This window comes from Macrosteles quadrilineatus, unplaced genomic scaffold (genome assembly GCF_028750875.1).
Source record: "Macrosteles quadrilineatus isolate MER2022 unplaced genomic scaffold, UCM_ALF_1.0 Scaffold_5__1_contigs__length_97177068, whole genome shotgun sequence".
In the NCBI taxonomy this organism is placed as follows: domain Eukaryota; kingdom Metazoa; phylum Arthropoda; class Insecta; order Hemiptera; family Cicadellidae; genus Macrosteles; species Macrosteles quadrilineatus.
The window spans coordinates 60,669,941-60,688,650 of NW_026542598.1; the positions used below are offsets into that span (position 1 = coordinate 60,669,941).

An 18,710-nucleotide genomic window follows, 5' to 3' on the forward strand; every position below is an offset into this window, starting at 1 on the left:
CAGTTCCCACACTCTGCACTGCTAGTGCTAGATAGCACGCTAGTGGAAATGGACTGGACTGGGATGGGACTGGTACATTATCAAGTAAAAACCAAAAATACAGACGTCAAAAACTCCTATTTCAAACTACACATCCACAGAGTACAGATTTTGAAGTTTGCTCGGCCTGCGCAAAAAAGCATAAAAATATCGTTTTGACATGAATCGTATCGCTCTATGTGCCGATATAAATACAAATATCGTTTTAGGCGATACGATACGTATCGTTTTTCAAATATCGTATCGAAATATCGTATCGTCCCTCGCGTATCGCGATATTCCGATACGATACGATACGTATCGCACATCACTATTCCGTATTCCGTGCCCCCGTGGTAATTTAACTTTAGTACCTTGTCCTCGGTTTTTGTTTGTTAATATTGTCCAATTTTTCTATTTTTGAGGTAGGTTGTATTGTTTTGATGATTTTTATACTGTGGCTGTTGTAGGTTCCATTGTTTTGTTTTTGTACTCAGTAGGTACGTGTGAGCTTCAAGACAAGTTCATGTTGATTATAGTTTTCACACGCGTGTTTATTAGCTAAGATTGCACCATACTAACGTTACTGAACATTTTCCATTTAAGTTTGATTCTAATTTAGTTTTAGTGGTACAGGAGTCTTAAGTGGCGAGTTATTTGGTGTTAAGCTTATAATTATTTGAAAGTAAGTGGTTCTCACTGCCTTGAACTGAAGGCTAGGTATTGGTTTGTCAATTTGTATCTTATAGGCCCTAAGTTCAATTGGTCGTCCACCACTCATTAACTTAAATAACACCACATCTAAAAGACTCCCTTAAACGCATGCACCTAGTGAAAATGGTCCATTGTTTAGACAGTAGAAGCCTGAAGATGTAGCCTATTGCGCAGGCCTAAGTTACTTTTAACATAAAAAAACATTTTAATTTTGGTTTGATTCTGAATTATTTCGTATAATTAGATGTACTTAACTTACAAGATTTATTTAAGTGAAAAGTTAACTTGTCATGTTTTTAAGACAAACTAGGTAACTTACTATGCTATAAGTATACAAATAGTTTCTGTTATGACAGGAAGGAATTTCTCCCCTCGAATACTGAGTGTTTTCTACAAAACTTTGAATAACTGAGTTTTTCAAGTTGTGCCTTCTGCTTGGACTTTAACACGTTCACTACCTACTGCAATAACTTAGTACGAAATTTTTCATTCACATGGACCAGCGACGCACATAGGCCTATGCGACGGCCGGTTTCCACCCATAGACTGCCGTCGCATATTTGCGTCAGGGTTCTAATGTTATTAAAATGCTTGGTCTATTTGAAGGCACTAAATTCCCTGCTGTGGTCTACAGAGATATCTGTCGCACAACTGCGTTGTGCATGGTCCAAGTGACAACCGGTCTATGTGTAAGATTCAAATTTGTATACCTTGGTCTGTGGTGATGACTGCGGTGTTAAAATACTTAGAGTGTATCAAAATGCATGGTAAAACTTTGAAATAAGTTAGCGCAATGAAGAGATTCTCTACAGACAGCTTTATTTTGAATTATTTTTATTTATACAGGTCTAGAAACATTTGTAAAGAATCAACTAAACAGTCATAGGCCTTACTAACTAACAACAAATAAGTTAGGTTAAATAACAATGCAACAATTATTAGACAACCAAAGAAAAATTAAAAAGTAATAAAATAGGCCTATCATTAAACTCACCAAAAAATAGGGTAACTTACTTTGGTATTACTTGGAGGCAACCTATTTTGAGAGATTTTTTACCGGAGGCCAATAATAACAACATAATTGGAAAGAACATACTTTAACACATTCGCTGCGAGAATCCCTTTGGCGGGACGGTTGGAAATGTGACGGAGCCTCGGCGCGCCAGTGATTCAGCAAACGCAATAGCATCAAAATATTTCTGCTTGACAGCGGCAAAATAGCAGTGGTAATGGTGCTGTGTTAACCCGTGAGTGGTCGTAGTTCACTGAAAAACTCACAGATAGCAGCACTGCCTGGATCCGTAGCCAATGTCTTTGTAATGTGGCTCGAAGAGAGAAAATCCCTGAAAACAAGACTTTTACGGGAAATTTCACTACCAACCTAAACCCAACCTACACCAAATTAAAGTATATAGGACCAGCACAACATGCTGACATAGTTTTGTTGATACCCGATAAATGCGGAGCTCACAGTAGACCAACTTGTATAACACAGCACCGTGACTCCGACCGGAGTCCTACGTACGCTGTGCCAGTAAGGCATGACTCCGATCGGAGTCGTCAGCAGCGAATGTGTTAATTGACTGACTGTAGGTATACAGCCCGCTGCTACGGTTTTGTCAGGTTGGGTTATCATTAATAGGCGACCTGACCTTGGCCTAACCTACCTGAAGGCGATTTGATGTGCAAAAGAATGACTCATCTGGCAACATTCAATTCATAACGAAACAAGGAAAGTATATACACATTTGTGTCTGTTAGCACAGTAACTGGTGAAATTTTGCACAAACTTGTTTCAAACATAAGTGTTTTTTAACAAACAAGTGTATTAAAACAAGTTCCAGAACCAGCTTAATAGAACCATTGGATTGAGGTTAAAATAGGTTTTGTATTGTTTTTGACCCTCTAAACAGAGAATTTTCCAATTTCTTTGTTAAAATGCTTTGTAGAGCTTAAAAACAAATTATTGAGCGAAGCGAGCGAAGCTCTTATACGTTGACTCTTATGCATTTCGTAATACGCAAACTCCTCCTAGACGGCTGAATCAATCGTTTTCAAATTTTGCATGGTGATAAAGACCATATCGGTGAGTGCCAACATCTATATGGCGTTAAAAAAGTCTCTCAGGAATCCGCCCCACTGGGTCTCAAAGATTCAATGTAATCCTTATGGAAGCAGTATTTGACACATAAACAAAAACATATGATCAGCTGTTTTTGAATGCAGTAAATAAAGAGATAGCATTATTCCACAGATATTAGAACAGAAACGGTATGGATCATAAATATAATCAAATGACTACACTAGCTTGAGGTCCGTGACGTAGGAAGTGGTGAAGGAAGTAGTAAAGGTTAGCAGTCTGGAGTGTGGAAACTGTTTATGACGATTAGATTAAGGTATATGCATTCCTAAAATTCTATGGGAAGGGATGAAAACAGGTCCACGACGTAGGAAGTGGTGAAGGAAGTAGTCAATGAGAGCTGTCCGGAGTGTGGGAAAGGTTTATGACGATTAGATTGAGGCATCTGCAATCCTAAAATGCTATTGGAAAGGAAGGAAACAGGTCCGCGATGTAGGGAGTGGTGAAGGAAGTAGTAAAGGCGAGCTGTTCGGGGCGTGGGATCTGTATATGACCATTAGATTAAGGTATCTGCAAATCTATGATGCTATGGGAAGGGAGGGAAACAGGGAAGGGGGGGTGGGTAACTGTAGGAAGTGGTGAAGGAAGTAGTAAAGGCAAGCAGTTCGGACTGGACTGTGGAAACTGTTTGTGACGATTAAATTAAGGTATCTGCAATCCTAAAATGCTATGGGAAGGGAGGGAACCAGGTCCGCGACGTAGGAAGTGGTGAAGGAAGTAGTCAAGGCGAGCTTTCCGGAGTGTGGAAACTGTTTATGACGATTAGATTAAGGCATCTGCAATCCTGAAATGCTATGGGAAGGGATGAAAACAGGTCCCGTGACGTAGGAAGTGGTGAAGAAAGTAGTAAAGGCGAGCTATCTGGAGTGTGGGAACTGTTTATGACGATTAGATCAAGGCATCTGCAATCCTAAAATGCTATGGAAAGAGAGGGAAACAGGTCCGTGACGTAGGAGGTAGTGAAGGAAGTAGTAAAGGCGAGCAGTCTGGAGTATGGAAACTTTTTATGACGATTAGATTAAGGTATCTGCAATCCTAAAATTCTATGGGAAGGGAGGGAAACAGGTCCGTGACGTAGGAAGTGGTGAAGGAAGTAGTAAAGGCAAGCAGTCCGGAGTGTGGGAACTGTTTATGACGGGTATATTAAGAGATCTGCAATCCTAAAATGCTATGGGAAGGGAGGAAAACAGGTCCGAGACGTAGGAAGTGGTGAAGGAAGTAGTCGAGGCGAGCTGTCCGGAGTGTGGGAAATGTTTATGACGATTAGATTAAGGTACCGTTAACTGGAAACCGTTTGTAGCATTTAGATTAATGTATCTGCAAAGCTAAAATGCCATGAGAAGGGATGGAAGCATGCCCACGACATAGGAAATGGTGAAAGAAGTAGTAAAGGCTAGCAGTGCAGAGTGTGGGGAATGTTTGTGGTAATTAGATTAACGTATCTAAAATACTAAAATGACATGGAAAGTGATGAAAACAGGTCCACGACGTAGGAAGTGGCTTAGGAAATAGTAAAGTATGAGCATAGTGTGAGAATCGTCTGTGGCAGTTAGATTAATGTATCTTCAATCCTAAAATGCTATGAGAAGACAAGGAAATAGGCCCCACGACGGAGGACGTGGTGAAGGAAGTATTAAAGGTTGGCAGTGCAGAGTGGGGGAACCGTGTGGGCAGTTAGATAAATGTATCTGTATTCTTAATGTTATGAGAAGGGAAGGAAACAGGTCTATGACGTAGGAAATGGTGAAGCAATTAGTAAGGCTAGCAGTGCAGAGTGTGGGAACCGTCTTTGGCAATTACATGCAATTGATGTATCTGCAATCCTAAAATGCAATGGGAAGAGAGGGAAACAGGTCCACGACGTAGGGGGTGGTGAAGGAAGTAGTAAAGGTGAGCAATGTTGAGTGTGGGAATTTATTAATGTACGGTATGTGCAATACAAAATGCTATGGGAAGATACTGTAGACTTTGTAGGTTAAAATGATTACTAAGCTCGAATCGATACATATTTTAGATACATGCAATCGTTTACAATTGAAATTTACAACTGAGTTGACAACAACTGATTTTTACTCCATAGAGGCTAAAAACGATTTTTACTCCCTAAAGAATAAAAATGCTACTTTAGACCCGCAACGCATGCATTAAAAACTACTGTTTTTACTGCAGACTGACAAAAACAATATAATATGAACCATTGATGACTCCGCTCAATTTTGTGGATGCCTCTGCGAACGCCACCTAGTTAAAAATATTGAAGTAATTTTGTAAAATTGATAGCTGCAGAAAAAAATTCTAAAAAATTTAAATTTAAATTCCCATGTTAACTTCTTAGAGAATAGGCAATAAGTAAGTTGTTGTAGTTTCCTTGTCTATGGACACATTTTATTATAAATTATTGATGTTTAACTTAGACCTACAGTTTTAGACTAGGGGTTTTTCCGACATTAACCACATTTAGTGTATACTTATTGTAAGATATGTATAATACCGGTAGATGTGTTGTTGGTCTCGTAGGGACCACAGAGAATTGGGGGTCCTGGTGGCACTGGTCATGTTTTACTATTATTAAAATATGAAAACATTTTTACACCACCATTAGAAAGAAGATGAGATTCTGAGGATTCATTTTCATTTATAAAACATAATTGAGCGAGTGTTATGTAGCAAGAAACATAGGTTGTAACAATAGAGAGTTCATAATATATTTTGGCGGTGGAAAGTTTTCATCACCTGGCCACCAAAACACCTGTTTTTGGCGAGTCGACAATTGTTTACAATATTATTACAAATTCTGAAACTACAATACATTCCCTACAATTTATATAACTCCGAATCTGAGGTTAGTTGAACAAATTTTATGTAACTTAGTTTTAAAAATGCCTTAAAAATTGTGTTTTTGTAAAAAAATTCAAAATTTTACATTCTGGCGTCAATTACTCAGAAACTTTATAATTCAACTTAACATAACTATAAATTTTCAGAAAGAATTTTTTTTCTATTAGCCTATTCTGTATCATGTATATTTACTGTTGTATTCAATTTATTTCTTATATATAGGGCTATGACAACAACAATTTTGTAGGCTAATTAAAAAAATGTAGATATTAAAAATAATTTCATTTTTATGAGTATTTCAAAAACATCTACCGGTACATTGGGAATCATATTTCACACAACCTTTACATTTAGAACAAATATGAAAAAAATTATTTTGTGGTTTTCTTGTGGGTTGCTTTTGAAATTTCTAACTTGCCTAATCTGAAAATTTGCAAACATTTTGCTACTACGCCTGAACCCATTGCTAGGAACAATTATTTTCATATCATCATACTCTACATTTATCACTGAAACAGAAAATATATATATGTGTGTACTTATATTTCACAAATAACTGTTCTGTGGCAAAATATATGGTACCACTACAAAAGGGCCAAAGTATACCCGCTACTGGTGAGTAAAATGACCGCCAAATCTAGGGCTAAATCAATTTATTTTTTCTGTTATGCAACTTTCTGTTAACCAAAACCAGAGTTTGTTTGGAAAAGTGTTTAAACAATAGCAAATTGTGAACGGTCTCTCTCTCAAGATCTCCCAGGACTAGGTTTACCCCTCCCTCACCGATTCTGGCTAAAGAGCTCGTGCGTTTCCTGGTGAAGCCTGGGGGTAGTATTGAAGCCCGTAGGAAACCGGTTCTAAACCACTCTGGCCCCACTGTCCGTTTGTGTTATCAGTGTCGGCATTACTCTGAAAATAACTGTCCATAAAAGAAAGTTCCTGACTCCAGGAAACTTCTCGGAAAGGCATAACAACTCCAAAAAGAGTGCACCACTCAAGCACTGCTCTGAAGGATTGTGCACTACCCCAAATATGTGTTTCAGAGCCACGTATTTTGGAGTTGAGCCTTTCTGAGCAATACTCGGATCTTTGTGCATAGTAATCACGTCTTGCTAAGAACCACAATGCCACTGCAAGTTAAATCGTTGGTTGAAACTAAAGCTCTGTAATTATATTATAGTGTCTGTTTAACCAATTGGTAGTTAGGCGCTTTTGAGAAATTTTTTTTAAATATCTCCGGTCATGTGAGTAACTTAGGTCTAAAAAAAACTTGTTCATTAAAAAATCTGAGGTCTGAAAGTAGGTTTCGGCCGTAGCATTGTAGCCCAACTTCCTCATCCACTTAATTTCTACTTTGTAAGAGTATACACTTGATTGAAAAATAACATGCACAAGCCAAATTGCGTTTTTTTCTCCGCATCGCTAGAAGCACGGACAGAGTATGGATTACAGGTCTAATTCTGGTGTGGTGTGGATGCTAAACAATTGAAAGACCTATATCAAAAACAATGTTTGCAAATTGTTTTCAGTGTTTTTAGATTTGTTTGTTACCATTGTTCAAGATGCTTCACACTTTAAAAAGTCAGTTTACAGACTACATATGCAAACTGTTCTTACTTACTTGTATACTTGTTGTCTTTGCGTTGACCAATGAATATTGGATGGACTGTGCCGGGAAAGAGTTGGAGCTATTTACCGCATTGCCCAAAGATGGGTGTCCCATCTTGTAATTCTCAAAGAGATTAGAGCAGCCTCAACTCTATACTATACTTATAAAAAAATTCTATCGTGAGTGGTGGGGCTTTAAATAATATTTCAACGGTCACAATTTTACTAACTTTAAGACTAATAAAACATAATTTTTTAAATTTTTTGTTTCAGATGAGTAACTCAATGATATCTATACAATGGAAGGAGCATGATGCATCAGTTACTTCCTTTCTTAAAATTTCTTTGGATAGTGATACATTAACAGACCTTACTCTTTCTGCCGATGGCAAAATTATCAGAGCTCATAGAGCAGTTCTCTCTTCATGCAGTCCCTTCTTCAAGGTTTGTAAAATGTGCAGCTAAACAGTACCTGTACGAATATGCTTTTGAAAATGTTATGAAAATATCCTTTAGACAATAGAGAGTAGCCTAATAGAACAAAATTATAATTAACTTCCAAGTTTCTGTGTGTTTGGTTGTTAATTAGTGTTGGTTGTTAGTTAGTGTTAATCTAATCAAATAGCAGACATATACCTTAATCTGACATCAGTTTTAACGAATTTCCCTATCGGGAAGTAGCTATTACCGTAGGTGGCACGGTAAGACCTGAAGCCGGGACCAATATACTTTTTCATTTTAATGTACCGAGAGGCCAAAAACACTATTCGTTCAATTTTTTGTATAGATTTATATTTGATATTGTTCACGTGTAGGGCTACTGTAATTAATATTAATAAATAATACACCATAGTAGGCTATATAGAAATTATAAATGTGAAACAATGTGTCAAAATTAAGTATTTTTTGTGGAGACGCCCCCTTTCACCAATTCCTACAATAAAAGTCCTTGGGCTTCGCCCCTCAGGCCATCAAAATCCCAATGTATTTCTTATGAAGAAAATATTTTGTTTACTTAAACAGACGAATAATTTGTATTAATTACAGCTATTCATGGTTAACACATAATACACACAAGAGCGTTAGTTTTCGGAGTGAGTTTGTTTTCAGTTTCGATAACTGGAGTGGAGTGATTGATTACATTATCTTTAAGTTGACTCTTTTTAGTCATCGTAAATTATGACTGTTATTCGTTTTGAAATAACGCCTGTGATAGTTTGCAATTGCTCGAATTCGAGCAACAGGTGCACTAGTTGTAAAATGTTGGTAAGAGGGAAGTACGGCATAGACAAATATTGAAACATAAAGAAGAAAATAGTAATATAACTTTTTAATTCTGGAAAATAAAATATAATTAATTTAATTATTAGCAACACAAGTAGACTCCTTCAAGTAGACACAAGCTTCAAAATTTACAGTGGGATGCATTGTAAATTTTGAAGCTTGTTTTTCATGTCTAGTTCACGTACGTCCACACTGATCGCTGGAATAGACAAAATTTTGTTTCTATTATTTTAGGGTTATTTTAATGATTTGTGCTTTACTATTTGGTTATATAACTAGGAGAAGTTGGACGTACAGAACTAACAATAAAATTGGCTTCAGCTGTTCCATAAGGATGACAAATCTACTAAAGCTACGTTTCCATTCCTACAAATTTGTGCCGGGCACATGTGCCCGCTGCAAATCTCCGAATTTGTAGGAATGGAAATAGCCTGGCACAAGTGTCCGGCACAAATTTGTGCCTGCCGACTGCGCGACAAAACATGTGCCCGAGTCGCGGGCACATGTGCTCAGTTGGAATGGAAACGGCCGGGCTGCAACTCGCGCATGCGCAGGTCCTCTGAACTCCCGCATGCTCATAGATGACAGGTAATTATAACCTCAGATTTCGTTGAGTTTGTTGGAGGAAACTTTTGAAGCCACTTAGTACGCGCAAATCTCTTGTCAATGAATTAAATGCGCCTTCCAATGGTATTTTAGCAACAACAAAACTTCTTATCCACCGTCTAGGTCGTTTTCGTCTTATTCTTCTAACTTCATTGTATGCATCAGCCATATATTAAAAAGTAGAGGCTGTTATGTCATTCATGGCGATTTGTAGGACACAAAAAATCAGCCACCGAACCTCACTACATGACAATAACAGAGCAACTACCGTGTCTGCCAGTTGTAGTTGCGAAACTTGTGCCTGGAATGGAAACAGCATGATAAACTACGTGCTAAATGTGCCGCGACATGGCTTCGACATGTGCCGCGACTTGTGCGTGCGACTTGTAGTAATGGAAACGTAGCTTAAGGGAGTATATTTTATCTATGGTATGGGTAATAAATTGTGTGCAACACAGCAAGCTTCAATTACAGCAAAGATAAACACAACAAATAATTAATATCAAAACATTGGCATTTTAACCAATCAGAACTATGTTGAGCCTATTCATGAACTAACGAATATTAATATTTAAATAATTTACAGTAGTTGATGTCCTCGACTTAAAGCCCTGACTATTTTTTTTAAGCCCCACTCAAGGATAGTTCACTTGTGTTTTATAATAAATTGAGTTTGATAATTGTTTTACGACAGGTTTTTTTATCACATCTATCCCAGTGCATCGTTGTGAAGAAGCATGATTAAAATTTTGTACTTCTCCAAGTACGGTTAGTTATTAACATTAGTTTTTTTCTTAGAAAATCACTATCAAATATTGTATTAAAATAAATAAGTATAAAATGTAACAAAATTTGCTTATGTAGTCATTTGTATATTTTTTTAATCTTGAAACAAAACAAGGTTTACTTGGGCGGATATTCTCAACCCGTTGTCACTTCCTGAGTCGTGAATGCTTAAGATTGGAGTAGTCTTCTAGTCATAGTAATAAATAGTAATATTCTTAGAAGGTTTGGCTCCAATGTTATTGTCCCGGCGTTTCTACCACCCCAGGAGTATTTCTGGGGGATTATTGGATTTATTGGGTAAAGCACAAGCTGAGGTCAGGTACTTGCTTCCTAAATCCTATTCTCTACAACAAACAATAGGAAGCAGCGTTGGCAGAGTGTCCGTTTCCCGAAAGTCGAAAACTCCTTATCTTGATCACTTGATCCAGACGATTTAGTCATTATTTGATGTGTTAACATTAATATTCCTTGTAATGTTTCAGACAATTCTATCTGAAAATCCATGCCAAGATCCATTTGTCATTCTAAGTGATGTTAAGTTCCCAGTTTTGAAGATGATTGTTGATTTCATGTATCATGGTAAACTCATCTTACATAACAAACAAATACCTGATGTATTGGAGGTAAAGTATGAATTTATTTAATCTGTTGATGCTTATGAATAATTTTCTGAACTCGTAGTAAGGCTAGGATTAACATTGTCATACTATTGTGAAGCAATTTCCTTGGTTAAAATCAATTTTGTTAATTCAAATGCTTAATAACTATTTGTAATCACACTAGATAGCTATTCATCAATATCATTATCACATTATATCCACCAAAATCATAATTTTTCTAAAAAAAAAATAATAAAAAAAAACATAGGCTTAACTTGCATGTATTACACGACCTTCTTTTCCAAATAATCAAAGTCCCATTCCACTCAACAGGAGCATTGAGCGTTTTTCTTTTTCTTTTTTCAATGAAGAGAATTGAAAATTTCAAGTTTGTGGGCTTTTCCCAATTGCTTTGACTACACTACGTTTCAGCAGGTATAAGAAACTCCTCTTGTTTTCAAGAGAGTATGCCTAACTATTAATCTAAATTTACCTAACCACCCTATATAGCCTAATTTACCTAAAGTAAGTCAGTCTTTTTTAGTTTCATTATGTTTTTGTCTACTGTTTTTTAGGTTATCAAATGTAATCAATGTCGAGAGAAAACTTGAAGTAGGTTAGGTTGGATTGGTAACCTTGTGTAGATTAATAGTCACTTGAAAACAGGAAGATTTTCCGTACGTCCCAAAACGTAGTGTAGTAGAAAAAATTGATGCAGGAAAAGTTCATAACCTAAAATTAAAAGTTATAGCCTACTTCGCAATTAATTATGAATTTTAAAAACATAGCATTAGGTACTTGTTCATGCTTTGTGATTTCTCTGCATGTAGGTTCCTTGATTTGTTGTTATTCGTATTCTCAATAATTCTCTGTGTAAAGAGCTCACTTAAAAGTGAACTGTAAAAATATGTTGAGTTAACTTAAAAAAAAATATTAGACAGTGTAAATACAGAGTGTCTTGGAACTCTCTACCAATATTTTAGGGCATTGTTCCTGAGTAAGAAACATATCAAAATATCATATTTAAATTGTCTGAAAGTCCTTAGATACTCACACAACCGCCATTATGTTTGTTCACTTATTTTTCCCTAAAAAGTGGTTAAAGATACAAAAAGAAACTTTGCACAAACATTAATGACAACTAAACAAAGCTGTTAAAAAATTATGAAAAACTTTCAAACTCAAGAAACAAAATGGTGGCTGTTTCTTAAATAACTCAAAAACCGTAGATTTTTATAAATTATTTTTATGTAAAATTATTTATGTATTAAATAAATGTTATTATTATGATTATTTTTTTACCGTTTTATGAATTTGAAAAATGTTTATAATTTTTTTGTAGCTTTGTCTAGTTGTCATAAATGTTAGTGCAAAGTTTAAATTTTGTTGTGTATTATTCCAGCTTCAAGAACGAATGATTAATAAACTAGTTTACGTTGTGGTTGCCAAAGCCAGTTGTCAGTCAAATAGTAACACATGTAGTGCCTCCGGTCCGCGCACGCGTTCGCGCGCTGTGTTCCTATGACTTTACCGTAAATCGTCATCCGACCGAAAATGTAAATATTTGTAAATAGTGTTTGTGTTAAATAGCCTAATGTGACAAACTGTGCTCCTGACGATGCTACACATGTAGCGAAATGTATATCGAGCAAGATATCTACACATTTCAAGAATCTGGCAAGAATCTTGACAAGGTAAACTAGTTTATTAAATTTTGTATCTTTTAACCACTTTTTAAAAAACAATAATTAAGTGAAAAAAACAACATGCCGGCTGTGTGAGTAACTGAGGACTTCTGGACAGTTTAAATATGATATTAAGATATGTTTCTTACTACCGAACAATGCCGTAAAATATTGATAGAGAGTTCCAGGGCACCCTGTATATTGTTTTGTACCCATTTATATAATAAAGTCCAGTAAGTGCAATATACTCTTCATTGTTTTTATAGTTGATTGTGTCAGATTATTTAAAATAGCCTTTCACTGATTTCAATAGCAGGAATAAATTTATTAAAACGAGTTATGACTATGAGTCAAGTTGTTATTTTCCTTAATGTATATAGCTTTTCCTCGGTGTTTTTATATTAAACAAGCTTTTATCTGGAACTGAGGTTAAGGTTTTTGAGAACTTGGGAAGAAGCATTATTGTTTATTTTGATAGAATTTAAACATGTATGAAAATTGCATACTGGTAACTTTTTTGTTTTCTACCCATTAGGTTGCTGAAACACTACATGTTACAAGTCTCATTTATGCAGTTAAGAAAATTAAGAAAAGGTGTGGTCAGCATTCTGAAAAAGAAATGAACAAAAGGCAAGCAGTTACTACTGTCATGTCTCAAAGAAGTACTATGGAGAAAGAGAGTAATTCATCAAAAGAGAATGGGTCAAATAAAACTGGTGTTTCTGATTCAAATAATGATCTCAAAAGCAAGAGTGACCAAGAATCTAAAAGTTCACAGAGAGAGCAGTCCACCTTGAACAGCAAGTCTCAAAGTATGATCACGGACAAAAGAAACAATAATCCTGCAAGTGATAATGAACCCGAAGCAATGAACGTCTTAGTACCAATTATTGTCATGGAGAATGAAAAAGAATCTTTGAATGAAAATCAGCCAATGAATTCAATAAACATAAACTCTGAAAAAGATAGTTCCACGAATGTTGATGAACCAGATTTGATGGATTGTGAAGGTGATAGCTCTGGAAACGAGAGTGATGTTTATTTCATGGAAGAATATAAAAAAATTCAGAAGAACAAGTTCCCTCCTGACTCAGATACAGAGTCTATGAAAAATCTACCCAAAAGGGACTACATCAGACGTAAAGTTGTGAGAGCTGCAATGTTTAACCGTGAACTGGTTGAATCAATCAAGCATGCCGCTGTGGTGGTAAGTCACTTTAAACTTATATTTAATAAGTTAAGTAATAAGTGTAATGCATGTCTCTGCCCATCCTTAATGTACATTACCAAAAATGTGTTTAAAATTTGCAGTGACTTAAATAAAACTATTAACGATAAAATACAAAAAAATAAATGAAAATAAATACAGAAAATAAGTGTACCGGTACCAGGTAAAATATCCCAAGAACTTATAACTGCAGGTAAATAGTATACTTGTTTTCTCGATAAACATTGACACATTTGGCAAGTCTTGTGTGCCAAAGTTTTTCTCTCCACTTGGCTCACTAGTTGCACAAATAACTATTTCTAATACAAGTTAATATAGGTCTAATTCAATTTTTCTTAGCTTCAGATGACTGGTGAGATTCCAATTCAAAGGACTTCAGAAAATGAAGGTAAGTTTTACAAGCTTAATGTGCACAATCCCTTGATCCAGCAACTAGTTGGAAGAAAAACCTATGTGTATTATGTAGTGCATGTAGGAGAATTTTTTTAACATAATCCAACGGTAACTGCAAAAACATTGATTCTACTAAGGTCAATATTGGAATGTAAAGTAGCCCTATGCAGTTCATTTACTTTTGACTTTTGATATTCAAATTAATATAATTTTACCAGTAATTTAAGAATTTATAGCTGTAACAAGTATCCGAACTTACATTGTTCAGTTAAATCTGGCAGAAATTTATTGAATTGTTATGACCTAAAATCTTAAAACTAACTTGTCAACATCAGATGTGATACTAACCTGTAAGGAAGAATATCTGAAAATGTATATGATTTCTCAGCGACCCTTAGACCGAGACCGAGACGTATTATAAGACGGGACAGTTCCATACAGCATAGTACAGACTTCCGCCTGGCCTTGGAAGCAGTGAGATGTGGAGAATTGGGATTCTGTAAGGCAGCTAAAACGTTCAAAGTTAACAACCGTACTTTGTGGTTGGAATACAAAAAGCGAGGATACCCACCGAAAAGACCTCAACCTGAAGGGTTACGGAGGAAACAAGCTGGAGAGCTGGATTACTACAACTGGGATTCAGATTCTTCGTAAGTGCCCAAACCTAGAAATCTCAGAATTGTTTTTTACAATATTATTAAGTTTGCAAAACTGTTACTTCAAGAGGACGTTTTTGTTTTATGAGCTTCTTGTTCATAGATTTGCTAGTGAAACTTTTAGGATTTAGTGAAAACTTGATTATTTTGGAACTTGAGATGGTGTCCAGGATGAAGTATTTTTCAGAAAAGTCACATTTGTTGTCTTAAGTCATGAGCCTAGCCTAATTCCTAAATTAGGCTCATACATTTTAAATTAGGTGTATACATTCTGAAAAAAGTTTGGTCAACTGTCACTCGTATAAAGTTAATTATTAAATAAAAAAGTAAATATTACAATAGTTCAAAGAGAGGCTGTTTTTGGTATGCTGATTCATTGTTTGCTATTGTACTATTGTAGTGCATTACGGATCTACCGGTACCTACTGAGAAAAGTAGACACACAGTATAAAATATATAGGTTTAGTTAGCACTTCGAAAAACTGCTACAAAATAATTTATATTATTCAGAGGTAATTTGACCCATAAAAGTTGTTAGCCTACCATAGCTTTGAACATATGAGTTGATTGTTCATACACACTACACAACATTTTGGGTTGCTCTTTTAAATACCGCATTCAGTTGTCTTACTTTGATCAAATAATTTTTTGTGCTGAGTAATATTTTTAATGTTACTGCATAGGTTAGACTTGTAAGATTACAAATATTCAAGACTTTTTTTAAAGAAACAATATTATCTTGATGGTTTAATTTAATTTTTTGCTTTTTCGGTTATTTCCAGAATGCAGTAAGCCCTATTTATAAAGGTACAAAGAAAGTGCCTTTCAATTTATAGTACGGTACCTTTTCTAGCTAGTTATAACTTGTTCAAAAAGTGTTTTCAATGAATTTTCATATGTATCTAATTTCAGTAAATACAATATATGTAATTTGTATTTTTCTTCAGACATTACTATATTTCACAATCAGCTTGTTGAAGAGTGGAATTGTATTATCATTAATATTTGTTGCAATTAAAATAGTATTGAGTTCAGTATTGTAATAGTATAAGTTATACTCTTCATATTTGTTATCTTTTATACTAGTTGTTATTGTTTAAAGTTAGTTTTTGTATTTAAGACCTTTTTAAAGAAACAATATTATCTTGATGGTTTAATTTAATTTATTGCTTTTTCGGTTATTTCCAGAATGCAGTAAGCCCTAATTATAACGGTACAAAGAAAGTGCCTTTCAATTTATAGTACGGTACCTTTTTTAGCTAGTTATAACTTGTTCAAAAAGCGTTTTCAATGAATTTTCATATGTATCTAATTTCAGTAAATCCATTTAATTTGTATTTTTCTTCAGACATTTTGCTAATACTAAATGTATACATTTACTATATTTCACAATCAGCTTATTGAAGAGTGGAATTGTATTATCATTAATGTTTTTTGCAATTAAAATAGTATTGAGTTCAGTATTGTAATAGTATAAGTTATACTCTACTTATTTGTTATCGTTTATACTAGTTGTTATTGTTTAAAGTTAAGTTTTTGTACATTTTCAATAGATAAGTTTCACAAAATGTTTGTGATATTACATGGATCAATACAGTTTATTCATAATTTTTGGAGTGTGTGTATATTTTATAGCCTAAACTCCATCAACACTCACTGAAGGTTCAAAGTAACTCGTCTAAGGTTTAGGAATATAAATGTATTTGTGAAATGCAAGGTTTTAGAGAGGAAAAACAGACTGTAAATTGATAAAAATATTTATGTACAGAAATATTTACATACATTACATCAGTTGTAAGATTTACACAAATATAACATCATGGGCTGTCAAAACCATTCGTTTTAAGTTTTGGTTTTCTTTTTAGTTTTCCCTTTTTAGCCCCTTCTATCTTGCGTTTCTTTTGCTCCTTCTTCTTCAATTGTTTGCTGATTTTCCGTTTGGCAGCTTTTTCAGGTTCACGGACAGCCTATTACAGAGGTAAACATTAACACTTACACTGTTTGAAGAAAACCTGGAGTCTTAATATGATTCTTGAGACGCCACAATGGTGGTATTTAAATTGCTTGATTAAGTGTTTTAGAATAACATATTTTGGTGGTTTATAGGACAAACTCTAGAAAATACTTAAAATGCATGCTCAGTGGCAAACTATCCTTGTCCTTTTAAGCAAGTAATGTATCAAATGTGTAGTATTATACATACAACTTATGGAGAATTAATTATTTTTTGAATGATAGTTGAAGACTAAAAGCATTTCTCCATCATTACAGGGGTTCACGGCTAAATGATACACGATAAACAATCATTATGGGGGATAAGGTTTCCAGGTTTGTAGTATCAAACAGGCTTCAATTCCAACTGATATAAATGCACTGTCTCATCAAATTATCCTTGAAACACTTTAGTCTGCTAGTTATTATCTTAGTTTGAACTGTTTATAGTAGTTTCCAACACCAGGAAGTTCAAGTGTGGTAAGAGCCTAAATCAGCCATTAGCAATGTGCCTTACATACCAGAAATGATTTAGAGTCACAACATTAAAATTGCCCTTTATAAGCATTACTACTAGCTCCACCGCATTAGAGCATCATCCCACCAAAACACGGAGCAGTGATAACTTGAGTTACAATCTGGGTTTAGCTTGAATTTTGATTGATGTTTCTACAATTAAAAGACTGATAAGAAAATAATTTTAGAAGTCATTACCAGTTGAGCTCTTTCCTTCTTTCGTTCTGCCTTTTGAATTTGCAGTTTTGTCGTCAATGAGTTAAGAAGTCTGTTGTATTCCTCAGATCCGACTTTTTTCTTCACAATGTTGGCGGTTTCCTTTGCTGCCTCTTTCAGAGACTTCTTGTCCTCCTCGTCAGGGATGTGCAGCTCTCGTACGATGGGTGACATTATCAGAGGCAGGTGAGGTTTCCAAGCATCAGAGGCCAACTTGACCACCAACGCTGCCAGCCAATTGTAGCACATGGTGCGCTGAACATTGCAAAATTAAACTTAATACTATAAAAACTACTTTTTTGCAACACTACGTTGAAATGACTTGTTTTCGTTACATGTTTATCACCTACGAAAATTCTTCATTACATTGTTTACCACGGCAAAAGAATGTTTACTATGCGAAAGTAACGTTTACTATCTTTTTTGGAATTTGATGTTCTAGTTTTCAACAACCAAAACTTTTCAACCAAAGGCAATATTAAATGTTATTGACACTAGAACCTGAAAAATGCTATTAGTTTTGTAATGTTCAACAAAATAATTAGTCGTTGTAGTGTAGCGAAAAGTAGATAAATAACGTCTTTATTTATCCAGCGTACATCAGGTACAAAGTTCGGTTTTACATGCAAACTTTTGTCGTATACAAGTAATTCAAATTAAATTAAGAAAATTAAAAAGCAACATTCTTAAAAAAAATTTGTTTTACCCCTGATCTGATGGTAAAGCATTGATAATTCCATGGTACTTTTATTTTTGAATTCTATTTTGATTATTAAATCATGACCAGCACTAACACTTATGCCGAGCAGGCATAACAAAATTCTGCCTTAAAGGGTTGTATATCATTCTTATGAATACTTTTTAATGAAATGGCGACCATACTAAGGTATATATAACAATCTAAAAGGCACGAACTAAATCCTAGCACTAATTCAACAAGATTATTAAAATATAGAAAGTTTTTAAGGTCAAAAATATCATGATATACACCTAAATATAAAAATGACATTAGACTTGTACAACCTTACATTTATGCAAAACAACAGAAAAATACAAATCTATAATTTGTGTACGTACAAATGAAATAACTTACCAGAATTGTGAAGTTCGGTGCATGAACAACCTCTGAGTGTATGACTTTCCTGATTCTTCGTACAAGCCACTGCAATGTTAAGGGTTGAGCTGCATTGTCATTGTGAACATGTTGGACCACTTCAGCCAGAAAAATCAAATTCTTCATTGTCTACAAATAAAAGGAAAACGTTGAAATTGAAGGAGTGATGAGACAAGGCAACAAAGAATATACAGTAGTTGCATGAACTGGGTAGTCTAAAAATAAAATAAAATTTCCTCTGTTAGTTTTTGTTAATTGTTATTATAATAGACAATGAGACATAAAAGATGCACCAGTAGGTATATTTAATCCCATAT

The 18,710-nt window shown here is 34.9% G+C and overlaps 2 protein-coding genes across 4 annotated transcripts in view; one reads left to right on the forward strand and one right to left on the reverse strand.

Annotated features, from left to right (window-relative positions):
• The first annotated feature begins 351 nt into the window (after window positions 1-351).
• On the forward strand, window positions 352-15,528 carry LOC128994948 (longitudinals lacking protein, isoforms H/M/V-like). 3 transcript variants are annotated; one of them, XM_054419798.1, is made up of 6 exons: window positions 352-443; window positions 7,592-7,762; window positions 10,477-10,617; window positions 12,814-13,485; window positions 13,846-13,894; window positions 14,288-15,528. In XM_054419798.1, the coding sequence occupies exons 2-6, from the start codon at window positions 7,592-7,594 to the stop codon at window positions 14,551-14,553; spliced, it is 1,299 nt and encodes a 432-aa protein (XP_054275773.1). In that variant the 5' UTR covers window positions 352-443; the 3' UTR covers window positions 14,554-15,528. The 3 variants fall into 3 exon arrangements, with proteins under 3 accessions (XP_054275773.1, XP_054275775.1, XP_054275774.1); XM_054419800.1 differs by having other exon boundaries at window positions 390-518; XM_054419799.1 differs by lacking the exon at window positions 352-443 and adding an exon at window positions 654-703.
• A 792-nt stretch (window positions 15,529-16,320) lies between these two features.
• Window positions 16,321-18,710, reverse strand: part of LOC128995640 (small subunit processome component 20 homolog) — a 37,153-nt gene continuing 34,763 nt past the window's right edge. The window contains exons 35-37 of the mRNA XM_054420656.1: window positions 18,373-18,522; window positions 17,262-17,534; window positions 16,321-16,522 (exon numbers count right to left, since the gene is read on the reverse strand). Of these exons, the coding sequence (XP_054276631.1) occupies window positions 16,373-16,522; window positions 17,262-17,534; window positions 18,373-18,522 (573 nt within the window). The 3' untranslated portion in view covers window positions 16,321-16,372. The remainder of the gene's footprint in view (window positions 16,523-17,261; window positions 17,535-18,372; window positions 18,523-18,710) is intronic.

Excerpts from the sequence above, each read along its gene's own strand:
- LOC128994948 (XM_054419798.1), top strand. The coding sequence starts at position 7,592 with ATGAGTAACTCAATGATATCTATACAATGGAAGGAGCATGATGCATCA. Across the intron at positions 13,486-13,845 it reads TCAAGCATGCCGCTGTGGTG|CTTCAGATGACTGGTGAGAT; the intron begins GTAAGTCACTTT and ends AATTTTTCTTAG. Across the intron at positions 13,895-14,287 it reads AAGGACTTCAGAAAATGAAG|CGACCCTTAGACCGAGACCG; the intron begins GTAAGTTTTACA and ends ATGATTTCTCAG.